Below are 18,754 nucleotides of genomic sequence, written 5' to 3'. Positions count from 1 at the left end.
TATATATATATATATATATATATATATATATATATATATATATATATATATATATATATATATATGTGTGTGTGTGTGTGTGTGTGTGTATAAACTAAATATTAAAATGCATTTATGTCTATCTGCCTTCCTTGACTGCACACCACTGCAGTACAGGTAGGGTGGTTTAGGATTCACTGAGAACCAGCAAATTCTATATATCAGTGTTATTGAATACAATGGAACTTAGCAGTGTGGGAAGGAAAAGTTGATGCAGGGAATGTCTTGTCTGTACAGACATCTGTCTAAACATAGGCAAGGAAAGCGGTCAAACCAGTGTGTATATCTTGCCTTTTTGAAAAAGAGTTTATGTTGCATCTGAGAGATTAAGAGTTTTGCTCAAAGCAAAACTTAATAAGTGTTTAGTAGCTCATTCAGCACTCACGAGCTTCCTACCGAGTACATATGTTGGCATCTGAAGTCAGCACCAACTCAAGAAATTTGTTAGGGACTTATTTGGTCACAAAATAAAGCAGTCAATGACTGATTTAGATTTTTAGGAAGACATTTCATGACCAGCTCAGAACAGAAATATCCTTTCTCATTATTTCTATTTCCACCCAACTGCAAGTTCAAATCATGTTGCTTTCCTTGTACTTCAGAAGTTTAACTGGAAAACTTGCTTTTTCTCAGAAACACTTTCGCTATGAAAAGCAAATTCATATAACCATTCAGTTTGCTTGGACCTGGCAAACCATTAGGTGCGAATGCACACTAATGTGGAGTAGTTTGCTCTCTCAAAGTAGCTTTAAAAGTTACTAAAGACTATTGTGAAAGATTCAGACCATATGGCATAGAGCAGTGTTCCATAAAACTAATCCAGTTGGATGAAACCATGGTGGCAGTGGAGTTTTTTTTTTTTTTCTTGCAGTATTTTGATCAATGCATTACACAGAAATGGTAAATTTGTTAAAAATTAATACCATAATACCTTTTCTAAATACTATGCAGTTCTTGTAAAGGGAAAATATCCTTGACCCTTTTTTTAACTAGAAATTATTATAAATCTGTCAATAAACAACTAAGCTAAAGTAGGTAAAAGACACCGAGGACAAATAATAACATTGTTTTTTTATTGTAGTGTTATCGTTCTTTTTTCTTCTATCTGAATGCTCTCCAGTTTTTGCCTTTAAAAGACCAGTAATGCTTGTAAGTATAGTTTTTTTCTTGTTGTCTTTTTGTTGGATTTAATGATATAAATACATGCTTTCAAATTACTTTTACACGATTATCTCCTGTCACAGTTTTGTAAACAGCTCAATACTGTATTCAAGCCTGTCTAAGGTGGTCTTTTGGTACAAAACAGGCAGAACAACATGTTGTCATTTAGTAGAGGTTTCCCAGCCAATAATCAGACTCCTAGTCATTCAAAGTGGCACACGTAATCTCCCCCGCAGCACCTATGCAGAGTTTAGTAAACACGTCTGTATGTAATGATTGAATCCACTCAGCTGTTATGGGACAAAAAGCCCACCGGATCCCCTCTAAAACCAGGCAGCTCAAAGCGTCTTTTATGAATGAGCTGTGAGGTGAGAGTAATAGGCCTAAAGACAGTGTAGACCGTGGCTTCTCAACCTGCTACCATTGGGGCCACATTCCAAAGAATCTCATTGGGCAGGGGCTGAATAAATCTCCCTCCATGGCTGATTAATTGAACCCAATGGCTGGGGTGTCATGAGGAGGAAAGAGGAGGATGAGATGAAGAGTGGGATAAGAGATGGGGATCATTTACAGGATCTATCACTCCAAACTGTTGTATTGCAAAATAAAGTAGTCCCATTTTATGGCTCAGATTTCACATCTCTGAAAGAGTGGAAATTTCCCTTGGTCGTTACAAGGTATAGAGAATTGGAAAAGACAACCTGCACATCCCTATGCAAGTATTTATTTAGTAGAGAAAATATACCAAAATGTAAGAACACAGTTTTTTTGCAGCATTTCATTGTTGACTCAGTGTTTTAATGTCATTACTAAACCTTGATTCAGCAGCAGTCATTTTTACATCTAAATGACCAAATTTTTATTAAATGACTGGATGACTTCCATATATCCAGGTTCTGTGACTGCAAAACAAGCCCTAACCATTACCCCTCCACCACTGTGCTTATTATTTAGCATGGGATGTAGATGTGTGTGGACATGCTGCATTTCCTTTTCACCAAATTTGTTGCTGTTCATTATGACCAAACATTTTTACCAACATCAGAGCTGGTCTTGTCAGTTCTAAAGGTAATTTCAGAAGTCCTGTGGTTTGCTGAAAGGTTTGGAAACTTAACCAGTCTGATCTTTTACCTTTCTGGTAATCATACCCAACAAATCATATTAATTCAGTCTTCAGATAGATAAAAAAAAAAAAAATCTTTGAACTGAAAGAAGGTTGAAGCTTTTATTTTTTACAACTGTGTATTGCAAATCTCGAGTTGATTCTGTGGGTGATGTTACACAAAGTGAAATGCAACATCGCAATGACAAGCGGCAGTATATCATGATGTGAGTGAGATTAGCAAGAGTCACAGTATTGCGAACAATACTTCCTGGGCTGCTGCTCTTGCTTTATGCATTAAAAAAAAAAAAAAAACAATAAAAAAAAAAAAAAGTACTTTCTTGGTGTCAGATGACTGGATCATCTGTGCAAAGATCAACATGAATGTAATTAAGAACAATTGCTTTGTGGTTTAAGATGGGAGGTGATGCGCACAGTGATGCAACCACAAGTAAATGAAAAGCTTTGATATCGACTAAAACACAGCTGAAAACAGTGAAGGTGTTTGAGCATTTTTCCAAAGTGACATTCCAACAATCTGATAAGTTGAGGACTGAAAAAAGGAAGTGCTGTAGAATCTCGTACATTTTCCCATCCCTTTCTGTAAATAAAACCAACAGCAACAGCTGAATTTAAGGCATGTTTCTCCCATCATGTCCCTTCTCCTATCTGGCAATTTGGAAGAGTTATAAACACAGTTACCCATAGACATGATTTTAGACTAAACTGTTTCTTGAAAAAAAACTTAAGCGTATTTTTCTTGTACATTTCCCTGAATTGAAACGGATAATGCTTTATGATAAAAAGCAATGTTGTGGAGTTTAGATTTTTGTTTTTCTTCTGAAAGAAGCCTGTACCCTCTCTGTTATTGGTTCGTGGTTTCATACTGTACAATTTGCAAATAAAGATAACTGTGCTTTTACACTTTATGGCTGATGTCCAAAGAAAACTCTCTCTGATAAAAAGCTGTTCTCAGGAGTTGAAATCTGATCTATGATCATCACTGAAGTATTAATTTCAGATCAAATACCAATCACAAACTGGAGGGAGCTTGTTTTAATCATGAACTGTTCCGAGTCCATTGTTAAAAAGTCCTTTGGTTAAAAGTTTGGGAAATAAATTTTAATTAAGAATAATGAAAAAAAAAAGCTTCTTATAGTGTTAAACAGTGAAAGTAAAATCCAAACACCAAACCAAACCGAAATGCTATTTATAATCCCATCCAGCTCCCTGCCTTCAGAAAATTCTTTCTGCTAAGAAAATTGATACAAAATCCCTTAAAATAGTCCAGAAAAACCTAGGGACTGAACGACTCATCTCCATCTCCTCCCTTCCTGGGTTAACACGGAGATCATGTGCAGACATCTTTGTAGGAGAGAGGAATGGTAGAGATGAGAATGAAGATAAGTGGGGTTGGGGCAGAGGTTAAATGCTTGACTTTTTACGTCCAAAATCACTCTTTCATGTTAAAAATAAGAAGTGAATTTTTATTCCAGTGGAGATTAGCTACCTGGAATAACCATCGGCTGTGGATTTCAGGCCCATGTCCCATCCTGTAAACATATCTATTTATTTTTGGTAAGCATCTCTATAGCATCAAAAGGGAAATCCGATTTTGACAGTCTCCTCTGCTGTCCATTTTCTGTCCTGCCAAAGCATTGTAAAGATAATCTCCCAATCCAATTCAGAAATAGGCTGTTCTCTGATTAAACAATGGTATTACGTGAGCTCAAGTGAACGGGAGAGATTGAAAGAGGCAGAATGAAACAGAGATGGACACTGAGGGCTGTGACAGGAAGACAGTCTGACAGATAGAATCAGAGGGTGAGGTGCAGCGATGGCCGATGTGTGTCGGGTCTACAAGCAGGTCTAATAGGAGCTGCTGTAGTTATGTGCACCCACCCAACCAACCCCTGCCCCCAACCCTCTTGCTTGCTCACTCATTTGCTTAACAAGTTCATTTGTGCGTGGTCCCATCAGGGTATGGCAGTCAACTGATGCGCGAGACTGGCCCGCGGAGCTGTTGGCCCTCGCAAGCTGTTCACCTGCATCCTACTCACCCCCCTACACAACACTCCTGCGCAAGAGCATAGCTGAGGCATCCAACAATGCCTGCAGCACGATCAAATGGTGTGTGAATACTAGATTGAAGCTGGAGTATTTTCACAATATCAGCCGTGGAGCAAAAATTCACGTCACTTTTTTGACTTGTTGTGTTGCATCACTTTAAATCAGACAATTGGTGCGCAGGAGCAGCTTTGATAATCGTCAATTTAAAACTTATTTTCTAACTGCTGATGTACGTAGCTATGTAGAAGGAAAAAAGCCTTCTTTAACTTTTGTGTTGGTAAACACATAAAACACCATCTTTCTGGGTTTTAGAGGGCAGCAGAAGCCTTTTGCCATGTTGGATTCAGTCAGCTGGAAGTTGGAGGACGATGATGAAGTGCTTAAGAACCTCGAGGCTGTGTAATTATGAAGCACATGACATCTGCAGCACCATCAGTCATGTTTTTACTGTAAAACATTCACTTATCCTGCAATTTACATCAGGGGACACCAAAGACATGTAAAACTGAGTAACTTTGGGGTTTAATTATCCAATGATAGTAAATATGAAACAAATGTAATAAGGTTTGGGCATAGGTCTCTGCAGTGGCAATGAAGCTTTTATGTGTGATATGTGGCCTTTATTCGCACACAAATTCATCCTCTTCAATAGAGATGAAGCTGCACAAAGGAAAAAACTAATACATTTATCAGCTATCAGCAAATGCATTTCAATGAATTTCAATTCTTTTCCTAAAATACATACCAGATTTCTGATATTCACGTTTTGTTTTAGGTTTTTTTTTTATTTTTATTTTTACTTTAACTTAACATTTTGATTTAATAACTGTAAACATTCTTAATGTCTGGCGATCAATAGGAATGCAAAAAAGTCATTTCTACATTTTCTCCCATACCGTGCCAGCTAATGAAAAAACGGAATGAAAATCTTTTTTATTATATTTTTTCCCCAGTTTCAATCATTTAACTATCTGATAAAAACAAATATTACATTAAATGAAAGAAAATGCAGATAGATAGGATAGAAAATTTCACTCCAAGTTAGTTTTTGAGTTCTGTCTCTGGGACAAACTGTTTCAACAAAAGGATACATTGTGAAGATGAATTCCTAACTTTTATCCTCTGTAGTTTCCTTATTCTCAGGTTTTTGAAATACCAAAAAACGGGGTCATCAAACTAAATTTCCAATCACTCTTCATTCCTCTTTGTTCGTGTTTCAGCCCTCTCCAGCGGTCGCAGTTAACACACATCATCTCCACAGAGATCCTTGTACTGCACAGCTAGTGTTCTGTTTCAACAAGCGCATGCACGTGGGCACACACACTCGCAGCCTTATTAAGCACTATCGGCCTTAAACCCCCTCATGTTTCCTTGCTAACACGGTGAGCACGCTGCCTCAACAAGCCTCATCATCAGCTCTTTTCTCTCCTGGTCTTTGCTTCCTACAAATCCATGACAAAGCTTGTGAATAAGCCTCATCAGCCTTTTCTCCTCACCCAGTTTCTGAGTTTTGCTTAAACTTTTCCTTCTTTCTGTAACTTGCAGCATAATGCAATGCAAATGTGGAGCAGGTTAGAACAGGTTGGAGCAGTTTATCACAGAAAACTGCTGAGGAATGTGGGTTGTTACAAGAATGCTGTCATTTCAACTGATTTATGCTTTGTTCTAGTTTTTTTTTTTTTTCGCAGAATGGAGCATATTTGATATATATAGTGATACAAGTGTGCTCAGACTTATAAGTAACATTGTCTGTGTAATACTGAACAATAGCTATCTGTTATGAGTCTAAATGCTTATCATTATGATGCCACTATAGCCCAAAGGGACAAACTTGTTAGCCTTTTGCGTTTTAGCTGTGAAGCCCCACGTGTTGTTTGTGGGAAGGTTAAGGAGAAACAACCAAAGGTGAGTGTGGATTAGTCAGCTTGCCTTTTTCCAATGAAATGGAGCCATACTCGTTGTCCCATGAGAGGGAGGGAAAAAAGGAAAGGGAAGTAGATGTATGAGGTAGAGGGACTTCAAAACTGACATGAAAGTTGAAGGCTTTTTACTGGACAGGTAAGTTAATTCAATCTAGCAGAGAAGTTTATTTGAGTTTATATTATATTAGAAGTTTAAATTATATTGGAAACAGGGCAGGTAGTCCATCAAGTACTTTATCCTGCAGTTTAAGGTGGATAACTTACTGTTACTTGCTTTATAAAATGTCAGAGACAGCTAATTTGTTATTTAGCCTACAGAGGAGAAGCTCTGTCCAAACAGTTTTCAGTTGCTATTACTCTTCACAGAAGTCATACTAGCAGGAGATCGTGCACTTCTTTCAGCTGTATTTTCCAAGTTTTTCCTCGTGTTTGATGATTTATTTCAGCTGACTGGTCAATGGGAAGGATATATGTCCTCCCTAGTAGCACAATTTCATATGATGATATTAGCTGTCAGCAGGCGCTTGGTGCCAAATACATGGAGGGCTTGCTTGTCACTAATCTGCATCAGTAATGGAATTAACAGACTTATGTATCATTCCGTACCTCATCACGTGATGGGAGATTTCAACTTGTGCAAGATGTTTTACATTTGTGACTCTCCACTAACTTCTTACTGAAGTAGTCCTAAGTAGTGCTCTAACGCCTCGCTTGGTTGTTTAAGTTCAATAATTGTTCCACTGCATTTAAGTAATTTTCACAAACTGGGGCTTTACAGTGAGACAAATGTATTTATTTATTTATATGTATTTAAGCATTTTCCAGCTCCAGTTTTAAAAAATGTGGAAAGGAAGATTGGTGAAAAGAGGCTTGTTTATGTGGCACTCACCACTATGCATGAACAAAGTGACAGCTAAGCCGGCACATGCTGTGAGCTCTAGGGTTGAAAACTGCGCCATACACAGGTAAGTACCTGCCTAATCTAACACAATCAAGATTGTAAGACGCCATTAACACCTTGGAAAACTAGCAAAATGATCAATGCAGTCCCTAAACTATTAACTATGTCACCACAACCAACTATATCCTCAAAAGATATAGTTGAAAATTGTTTTGGCCTCTCTAGCAGGGTCAACCCTCTGGTGGGAATGTCAACCAATGTTGAGAGTGTAACAGTATTTCACTAATTCTCTGTGAGCGTACATAGACTATTGGCATGGTGCAGTAACGTGAAAAGGCAGCATAGCGATCTGTCTTTTTATGTATATGAATTTATATAGGGGAATGGACTGCGAATGTACAAACAGACCGCTGTGACGATATGAGAGGAAAAGGCAGGACTGTGCCTCGACCGTACAGCACTGGGGTGAGTTGTGCAGCTTCTCTGCCTGGCTAGTAGGAGATGCTGTTACATAAATTTTATTCCGCAACGAAAAGCAGTAAATGCCATCAGTTTCAAATCGTTAGGTACTACAGACTATAGAAAATCATCATCTGAAAGATTATATTAAAGATAAAATGAATATATATAACCTATATATTAAAGTAGAATGATTGCATTGATGTCTTTCTGCCTTAGGTAGGCCACCGCAGCTAAGCTAATGTTGTACAGGCGGTCCTTGGGTTACACGGTTCTCAACTTACGTCATTTCGACTTTACGGTGCTCATTAAATAAATGTAAAAAAAAAAAAAGAAAAAAAAAAATAGAGCAAGTTTTGAAGTTACAAGGTTCCATATAGGTTCTTACAATGTGTGACGTGGAGGCTGAGACGACGCCTCAGTGCATGTATATTTACTTTATCTTAACCGAAATGTCTTTTTTAATTACATGTACTGGTACTGTTTTCCCATTAATATGATGTATAATATGTGTATTTAAAGAGTTATTGATCTGTTTTTGTCTTTCTTATTCTCTATAAAACTCCACCATTGCTTCCATAAAATGATGATTCCACCAAGCAAGCCACAACACAAAGGGCCTGGAATTAACTTAAAAAGAATGCATGTAGTTTTATGTTTATCTCTGTGGCCAAGTATCATTGTTGTTTTTCCTTGCAGTGTAAAGCTTAATTTATGCATACCGATAAGTAGCAAACAGAACACTTCCACCAGAAACTACAAGTACAGTATAGTTTATGCGCACCCAGTGAAAGATGCAAAGAAAAAAAAACAGACCACCATATTTTGCTGCCTCTTTTATGGATCTTTCTAAAAAACAAAAAAAGCAAGTTGTCAAGATCTTCTGCATTGTCACTGTTGTCTGTAACTGATGTCAAAACAAGTAAATGAACACTAAAGTCTGCACTTCCCCTTCTCAACCATGCCAATGTAAAGTACACAAGGGACTACTCTGGCAGTGACGTCTGACACATACGCACCTATGTACTTATGTTAAAGGAGCATAAATTAGTTTATTGCCTTAACTTATTTCCTAATTTTTCTTTAATTATTTTTTCTTTAAAGCAAGTAATGATTGTTGCATTTAAAAACTACTCTCTGCTTTTCTTTTTTTTTTTTTTTTTTGGTTTAAATCACTGACGTTAAATTAGAATGGATGATATGACATAGGCTGTATTTATTGCCACTTTCTTGAAAGATAATAAAGTGAATAACTGAGATTTTTTAATTTCAGTTTTCTGGAGAGCTGGTGGTGGTGCTACAGTCCAAAATAAAAGCAGGAATTTATATCAAGAAGGCATGAGAGGGTTAAAATGACCTGTATACTAATTTTCCACAGATTTAGGCTTGGAGCACCTTACAAGCCTGAATGTGAAGTGCCTTACTGCCCAGGGTCCCAGGAACCAGAATTAATAGGTGCATTATGGTACAGTGAAAGATGAAGATGCTCATAAAAACAGTTTATCAAGAAGATTGTCTTGATGTAAATGGCTCTGTCTCTCTGTCTATGATTTTATTTAATTATTTTATTAATTAATTGAAATGAAGACTATATAGACTGATTCACAATTATAGCAGCTAAAATTGGAACATATCCATGTCGATCTAAATCCCAGTTGCCACACACTCAACATCAAAACATTCTGCCTGTTGCCACTGTAGGCTTTGGGCTGTTCACCCATGCCTTGACCCCAGCATTCTCTAATAGTGTGTTTGCCTGAGGAAGGAAACTCAAGCAGGGTGACTGACCATGGTACAATCTTGACAGTTATTTCTTTTACTAACAGCCTCCAAAATACTGAAGCTGCTGAACCCTACAATTAAATACAATCTTTAACCCTTTGTGTTATCTCTAAGTGATAATACAAGAGCTGTGGAACTTGTATGTGAAGCGACTTTAAGCTCAGTTGATGCATGGTTTACCTGAATTTTTGCTTTATGATAAATATAACATAAAGCATGCCTATTTTTTCTAACTATATATTACGTTTACATATATCATATATAGTACTGATACAAAATAATAGACATAAAAGATTTGGTAAATGAACAGGGCTCCAAAAGGTGATCAAACACATAAAGAAACAGCTCAACTTTGAATGACCTTAAGGTCTGACCCGTCTTAACCCAAGTATATGTCTGTCTCTGTTTTTCCTGTTGCTGCCAGCTGTTGTCTGAAACTCTGACATTTTTAGCATCTCTGAGGTATGAGACACATTCCAAAAGTGACCGCTTCAGTTTCTTATTTCAGTTTTCTGCCATCTATCCATGCATCTATGTTTCTATTAATCCTCTATATCAGTTCTTCCTATTCAAAGTAGTGATCCTTCCCCAGCTGTTGCATGGCAAGAAGCAGGGAACACCCTGACCAGCTCACCAGTGTTTCTCAGCCCTGATCCTCAGGGCTCACCGCCCCGCATGTTTTAGATGTTTTCTTACTCCAGCACACTTGATTCAGATTAATGGACACCCTCATTAAGTTTTTTGAAAACCTGTTAACAAGCCATTCATTTCAGAACAGAAAGATCTCAAACATGTGAGGTGGATTGAGAAACGCTGAATTACAGGAGCGGGACAAAACAAACAAGGCTTGTAAGGCACTTTACCTGTTATAATGTTGCATATCTTAAATCAGCTAAAATTAACTTTGGAATTAGTTGGTTAAAGTGTTAGAGGAAAGGATAAGCAACTATGTGACAAGAAAGTTTGTTGATTCCATTGCATTTGTGTGCATAAAAACTAATTAGACACATTAAGCAATAATGTTTGGCTTTGTTACTGAACATCAACATTGCTGTCTCAGCAATTTACATCAAATGTAAAGGTACAACAGATATTATCAAACTTTATTTTATTTCTATGGCATATGGACATCCGCATCAATTTTTGTTTGTGTTCACCATCAACAGATACTACTACACAATAAGAACTATCAAACAACAGATATGCATAACAATCTGCTAGATGAGCTGCACAATTACAGCTCGCAGTCTCTGGACCTCTATGTTGACTGATGCCTTGGGTCACATCAGGATATTTTATAACCAGCATGCAATGAAGCATAAATGGAGTAAGATGTGCTAAACAAGGCATTACTTGTTTGGTCCTCTTTTATTTCTGCCTACAAATGACAAGTTGACAGGAAGCTGAACATACTCAGTAATTTTTTTTCTTATCTATTCATTTACGGGCAATATGAGTAAACAGAGATTTACCTATTGTGTTGTATAAGGTTCTGTTAGCAGGTGTTTCCTTAATCAAACAATGATCTGAATGAAAGAAACAGCCTTATCTAGGCAGTAGGGGTGTACCAGAATACCAGCATACTTTGATACATTGATTCAATGATCCAGTTTCATTGATCCAATGGATACAACATTTATTTATTGTTTAAATCTGCAAGTTATCATAATTGCTTACTATCTGATCAAATCAAATCAAAGTTGTGGCAGAATTTCTGATATTGGCATACACTGAATTGCAGTACTGCAATCTTCATATGATGATTTGAGTTCTGATTAAAATCCCAACTAATGCTATTTCTAGTACCACTCAGCTTTGGACTGAGAGTGGTTTAAATCTGTATCTGACCAACTATAACACCAAAACCCTTTAATTTTCAACCAAAGAAAAAGAGCAAGAGAAAAAGGCTTCTTTTTCTTTCTTTTTTTCAAACAGATTGTTGATTTAACAGACTTAACTTCAAACAGTAACGGGATACAAAACACTACTTTTGGGATTACATACCCAAACCAAGTGTGAGAGATGCTCATGTAAACTGGTTTTAATACATTTTCAATAAGATTCATTACACCCACCAAAAATTTTGGTCTACCAAATGCAAGCAGTTAATAGTTAAAATAGCAAACGGTACTATTAAAATGTATGGGCTTCCACTGCCAAGCTAGCAAAACACCTTTAAATCATAGGTCAGCAATACAATGCACTTATCCTTTCTAACACATCATACCGTCCTCTTTTAAACATTATGGTTAATATATCAAACAATTTTACATAAGGCACATAAATATTGTTATTTAGTGAGATCTAGATTTTTCTCTTTTGCCTTCAACAATGACAAGCTGCCTTTGGGTTGGCTAGCTGTCTGTTTGCTATGCTAAGCTAACTGCTTGGTTAAATTTAGCTCGATATTTAATGCAAACATATTGATAATTTAGTCTTCATAAGAATGCAAACCAACACAAAGATATTTAAAAAGCTATATAGTTAGTTTTTTTTTTTTTTTTTTTTTTTTTTTTTTTGTAAGTGAAGTTGTATGTAGTGCTTTCAGTTTGGTGAGTCATAGAGGATTTCTTGAGTGGTGAACTAAGCTAATCGCTGTTCATCATGGAGCCAGCACAAAAGCTAGTTTTCTTTACATTTTGAACATTACCTTTAACAACTTTCATACTGACTAAAGCAAAGTATTTTATATATTTTTACACCACATCTCTTCAAATCATGGACCATGTTGCAACATGAATGTTCTGGATTAAATAAAATGTAAAGACACAGTAAGTAACTAGTGTAAAAGTAACATAGTGTAAAATTCACTGTTTCATCATAGCTGTTAGCTTGCTAGTTACCTGCAATCTACTTACTGCAGGTAAGGCCCTGACCACTCATAAGTACCTGAAACAACACAATCTTCAAAAGAAGATATAAAACAACTATGACAGGCAATGAATATCTCAGGGAAGGTTTAAACCAATGTCAGATCCATAGTAAAATCCAAAGAGAAAATTTGGCAACTTATTTGAGATGTTAAAATTGCTAAAAGACTTCAACTAAATCTAAAATCAATCAAGAAGCTTGAAGTTTGAATATGCATGTCAAGTCAATCCTTTCATCAGTATCCCAGCTCTTCTTTCACTAAACTTATCAGCTGACCTCTCTGCTCACACAACCTTAATTCTTTTGTTCATCCACATAATGCACATGTCATCTGTTTGATCTGTGTTGTGTAGTTTGAGTGAATGTTTTGGTAAAGCAGCTGTGAACCCGGAAGCCAAACTTAGTGAAGTCAAAGGCAGACCGAAGGTTGGAGCCACCACAGGGAGATGGACAAGAGTCACAATAATGCCTGTTCACACATTAACACACACACACACTAAATCTATTTATGTCTCTCTTGCACATGTGTCTGTTCCCTTGCTTACTAAACCTTGGCGCAGCAAATAAACACAGTTACTTTGCACTTCCGCTCCATAAACTGCAACACCTGCCCCCAGATGGGCATTGTGTGTGTGTGTGTGTGTGTGTGTGTGTGTGTGTGTGGTGCCAGCTTCAAATGCCAGATGTAATGTACTAAGCTGTATAATAGCAGCTACATCAACCTTTTTTTTTTTTTATGACATCTGTGGATGTTTCACCGTCGATTCCATTTCGATACGTTTCCCAGTCCTTTTCTTACTCAGTTTATAATGCAAAACTAAAAAAGTCATTTTGGGAGAACTTATAAAGTTCTTTACAGAAACCATGAAAGCCTGAAGGGCAGACAGGCTAAATTTACATCAGTACACAGCTATAGATGGACAGGTAGATGTTCGGGGGTGCATCAAATGCCTACAAGATGGAAAGAGTTCTATATTTCTTCATGAGGGGCTTCCTTAGAATCTTTGACACCATATTATATTATATATATATCATATTATATCATTATATTTGACACCATATATATGTGTATTCTTATTTCTTGTGTGTTATCAGAAATAACTTGAACTCAGCTACTCAGCTGACGTCTTTAAAACATTGACTAACTGAATAAATTTGCTGCGATCACATGAAGTCAGAGAAATGACCGGGCAACCACAGCATTTGTCTGGGTATGAATATGGTATCATCTAATCTTTTCTTTCTGTAAAACGATGTCAAAGCCAATCACCAGTGTTCACTTTGTATTTCCATATCCATCTGAACTTCTTATTACTCCAATTACTATCCAAGCATGCCTTGATATCGCACACATGACCTCAGACAATTGTCCCAACATGGCAGGGTCATTTTACTGCTGTGATAAAAGACGTGAGCCATGTAATGGCAAAGGAAATGGGGAAAAACAAGGTTTTGATCAGAGCTGGACAGCCAAACTACTTGTGAGAGGAGAAACTGGGTGATTTTGGATGTTTTTGACAACGGTGAAAGAGTTGTCATTCCAAGAGGGCTGAAAACAACATTCCTCCCTGCAGCAAGAGATAAAATAAATTATAGTCTGATATTCTATTGATTGACAATTAAAGGTTAGATCAGAGTTTTAATTATAGGTGGCCAATAGTTAACACTCATGGAATGACATCAAACTTTTCTTTAACGTCCATGTTTTATGAAGTCAGTCTTGAGAGAAGCTTTACCCTCCCCTTGCAAAAAATAGTGTGTGGACGGGACACAAGTAGTCATCTCCATCAGCTCAGTCTTATTCAACCATATCATGAGATATTTTTCCTTATTATATTTAGTAACACTCATAATAATGTTATAAATGAAATGCTACAACAAAGAAAAACTTTGCACAAGTTATCAAAAGTACAGATTGACTCTTTCTTTTTTTTTCCTTCTTGTACAAACAAGAACCAGTGGAGCATTAAATAAAGACTACGTTGCAAAAACAGTGGAAAACTATAAGAAAAACATTTGGAATGACATCCAATGCTTAGTTCAAGGAGCAGTCTGTTCTTCTCATAAAAATCTGTGTGCATTCATTTTTAAACAGCAGCAAATGCCTGAGAAACAAACCAAAACAACTGAAAATGCTTTGGCTTGCTTGTCCTTCAAAATTACTATAACATGTTTCCACTTTACAACATTTTACAGCACCGCAGACTTATTGCCACCCAAGACCAGTGTTAGAATATCTTCTCAAATATTAGATAATATCAGATCATTCTCCAGAGCTGTGGAGCTAGATCTGACCATGTGTGACCAGAAAGGACATATCTACTTTTTTTTTTTTTTTTTCAACTTTAGCTTTTAAGGACATTTCAGTTTAGCTATGTTCTCTCAGCTCTGTGACATCCACATTATTTACAGTTTCTGAGATTATTTAAACTTTTCACTCAGTTTCAACTTGACTTTTGTCAAAAATAGATTCTTTAAGGTCCTGCTGACGTGCATCCATCCAACATATTTAACCAAAGTAGAGAAGGGTTTCGCCTAGATAACCAAATTCAAAAGGCAATCAATTTCTCGGTAATAAATAGGGTCTCCTGCAACATAAAGAGAAATCTGGAGGATATGAGGATTTCACTATTGATTCAGGCAAACATGAGCCACTGGACACCAGGTACTTCATCTAACTTCTACTAAATGTTGAAAAATAGAATAAGTTGTATAACTTGGATATCAGGTTAAACAGGATATTTGGGGTCATGAATGAATTATTTTTACTGATACAAGAAAAATAGCTTGTATAAGGTGACAAATTGTTTAAGAGTTACAACATTCCCATATGTGTCTGCACACTGCTATGGACCTCTCTACTTTATTTAAGTTGCACATTTACACATTAACAAACATTGAAGAGAAGGAAAACCTTCCAATGGAAACTGAGGTAGACATTGCTCACTACTGGGAGACAGATTCAAAGTTGCACGACTCGTATCCTGTTCTTTTTTTTTTCTAAATGTAAGAAACATTTTAGCTCATTCTGATCGTTTATGATTACAGCAAATAGCATTTGTATTTGCCAGTTTGCTGGGGTCTTAATGTTACTTTCCCACTAACGAGGGAAATAGTTGTTCATTCATTCATTCCTTCATTGTCCTAACTGCTTAATCCAATGAAGGGTCGCGGGGAAATAGTGGTAAGAATGCTATTTCTTACTGATTACAGCAGCAAAACACACTTTCAAAAATCAATATACTTCAAACGGAAACTGAAGGTTTGAGGATTTAATAATGAATACCCATGAACTCAAAACGATAGCGGTCACATACGTCTGAACGGTCAGTGATTAGACAAGTAAGATTCGACTGTGTAGCGTGCCCGCTGGTACTGAAGCGGTGTGTAATTTGACAGCAGATCAGAAAGAGGACGAGTCAGTAATTATCACGAAAAATTTGGACACGCAAGCACAGGCAGCGCTATTTGTAACTCCTGCAGTTTTGGGAGAAAAACACTGTATGGCTGTTAACAAATCTAACCCATCCAGATATGTTGAATAGGCACTCACACACACACAAACACACACACACACACACACACACACACACACACGCATGTCTACATGCTCCCACATACACACAATCTGAAGCGCTAAAAAACTTCAACCCTTCACCTACAACATCCATCCTGTTTTGAGATTTGTGTTGAGAGATTTCAACATCAGCTGTGTTTGTTTGAGGGGCATGAAAAAAAAAAAGGACAAACATCTATGGATACAACCCTGTAGGTGTGTGTTTTTATGTGTGTGTCTGCTCAGAAAACTATAGCGAGCTGACTCAGCCTTGACAGTTGCATCGGAAACAGGAGACAAGGACTTGGCAAATAACGTATGCCGGCAGCAAGGTCGGATGCACACATACACAATTATACACCAACACACACACACACACACACACACCGTTTTTGTCTTTATCTGCTACAATGGAAATAACTGTATATCTTATCTTCAACAGATCAGAGGATTTAATTGCTTCAGTGAGTCGACGGTTAATAAAGGACAGCGGAGCGAGGGATGCATGTGCCAAAGTGTGCAATTAAAGCTGCTTGTGGAAGGGGATGGGTGGGCAGGTGGTGTTGGTGTGGGTAGGAAGGGGGCATAAATATCATCCTTTTCTGGACACTTCTACTTTTCTCCTCTGTCACACTCTTTCACACACACGGCAGACCGGCCCACTTCCTTACCAACCCCATCTCTTGCAGCACTGCCCGGACTTCCCACTGCAATTACTTCTCAAACTTTTCAGGGCCGCCACACGTGGTCGGGTTTTTAAAGAGCTGGTTCCCCCTCCTCACGTGGCGTGGGGGGTATTGAGTCGTCACCGACCCCCTGAATGATCACCGAAAAATAAGGCGGCGTAGACAATAGCTCGTCTTGATGAATTCAATTCTTTCAGGACCCTGTACCGTTGTCCAGGCAGCTCCGAGCAAAACAATCGTTGCTTTGATAGTCCAAGAAACACACACTCACTCAGTCGCTCTTAGAAACTCACCCCCCCCCCCCCCCACCCTAACTACTTCCGAATTAGGATCTAAAGATGATATACATCTCACCGGAACTTGGGATTCTGTTCAGTGTTTCTTTCCCCCTTTTTTCCAAGGCTCTTTTTTTTTTTTTTTTATAACTTCAGAAAAAAAAAAAAAAAAAAAAGCTTCCTTCTGCTGAAATCGATGTCAGGTGCGACAAATTCAGGAGGAACAACAGCATCACTTTTGCTCCTCGCGAGTAAAAACAAGATAAAATAAACTAAAAGACAATATGACAGCTTGGACTGACCTGGTCTGCGGTTGAAGCGGCAATGGTGTTCGATTCGGACATGATTTGATGCTGTGACCCAGTGGTGCTTCTCTGCCGGCCACTGTGGGCTCCTTCATTCACACCTTGCCTTTCAGTTCCGCAGCGAAAGAGGGGGAAGAAAACACAGTATACCCTCCCTTTTGCCCTGGCTTGATTAATGCCTGAATTACTTTCACCTCATTTCATCTGATGGAGCTCTGCTTCCTCTCCGCCTCTCTTGCTCATTCGGCATGGTAGCCCACTCTCTCGCCTATCTCTCTCTCTCTCTCACACCCCCTCCCTTCCCTCTGTGATCCCAGCTCTGCCTCCCCTCTCCATCCATCTCTCCCTCGCTCTTCACTCTTACTTTTTACTCACCCCTCCCTCACTTTCTCTTCTCCTTCGTTTACTTTCCCTTTCTATCTGCCCTTTTTACGTAGCATTTCTTTATTGCAGGACTATGATCTCTCCCTCTTTTTTCTCAGCCATACACCTTCCAACCCCCCCTAAAAAAGAAGAAAAGACACAGGAGAGATCCACAGTTCTTTTGCTCTACCTCCACAATGAATGGCTCGTTGTCACTGGAGCACCTAGGCTGAATACAGAGCAAGTAAGCGGGACAGAGGAGGACCCATGGTGGTGGTGATGGTGGAGGGGACATGGGGGGTGTTGAACTTCCAGTTTAGCTGGCCAGAGTAAAGTGGTGGGGGTGGGAGAGAGTATGGGGAACAAACGGGTCCCTGCCAAGTTCTTTCCTTCTCGCTCCTTCACTTTTTTCCCCCCCTCCACAGATTAACACAAGGACACACACAAAAAAAGTGGGAAGCCCAAAAAGTGAGGAGCCCGCACGCCTTCCACCGGACTCCCCTTTGCCCCCCCCCTCCTCCTCCCATCCCATTTTCTCTCTGTCTCCCTTATTTCTTCCGTTTGTTTTCAGGGGCAGCTGCTGCAACTCTGCAGACCACCAACAACTTCCCTTTCAGTAGTACTTGACTCTTCCAAATCCTCGTCCGTCTCTACAACCTGACATTGCCAATGCCCCCCACCCGCCTGCCGTGTCACACCGAGAGGCCGGCCGGAGCCAAAGCCCACCTCCTTCGCCTCATCTGCAACATGTTCGCAGAGTTACAACCTTTGAAATTCAAGCGCTTCCCTCCTGAGCCTCTGTTTTGATGCCCACATTGACGTGCTTGTTTGCCGGCATATGTTTAATGGCTACCCACAACAAAAAGGGCAAAGGAGGGGGGAGGGGGGGCATGAAAAAAAAAAAAAAAAAAGGTAAGACCGCATCCACAATAGAGGAGTGATTGAGAGATGAACAAAACCATGAGTCAAGCGGAAGTATGAGATGCTGTCTCTCAACCGGTCAGCATTAAATCTCTGACAGGATGTGGCGCGGGGGATGTCAAAAGTTGACAAGCAACTGGCGCTGGGCCTAATGGGTGTTTGATGGCTGCGGACAATGGCCGCTTGCCGCTTGAGTGGAGGGCCTCAAGTTATGTTTAACACGAGACGAGTAACGCAGACAGGATGCTATTCATTTGTCTATCAATTCATAGCAATAGAATCTCACAGGGGATGCAATAAAAGAATAATTAGCATTTACCCAAACTATTCAGCGAGCTGAG

The 18,754-nt window shown here is 38.5% G+C and overlaps 1 protein-coding gene across 2 annotated transcripts in view; it reads right to left on the bottom strand.

Annotated features, from left to right (window-relative positions):
• Positions 1-18,754, bottom strand: part of slc6a9 (solute carrier family 6 member 9) — a gene marked incomplete at both ends in the record, with an annotated part of 62,261 nt that overhangs the window by 29,779 nt on the left and 13,728 nt on the right. The window contains one exon of one of the 2 annotated variants that reach the window (XM_079244055.1): positions 17,127-17,168. The exons of the other annotated variant lie outside the window; for it this stretch is intronic. Within the exon in view, the coding sequence (XP_079100181.1) occupies positions 17,127-17,168 (42 nt within the window). Of the gene's footprint in view, positions 1-17,126; positions 17,169-18,754 lie in introns of those variants that run through there. 2 annotated transcript variants of the gene reach the window in all.

The sequence above is a fragment of the Telmatherina bonti genome (assembly GCF_933228915.1).
Source record: "Telmatherina bonti genome assembly, chromosome: 7".
Lineage (NCBI taxonomy): Eukaryota > Metazoa > Chordata > Actinopteri > Atheriniformes > Telmatherinidae > Telmatherina > Telmatherina bonti.
This window is presented reverse-complemented; position numbering and strand designations above follow the sequence as displayed.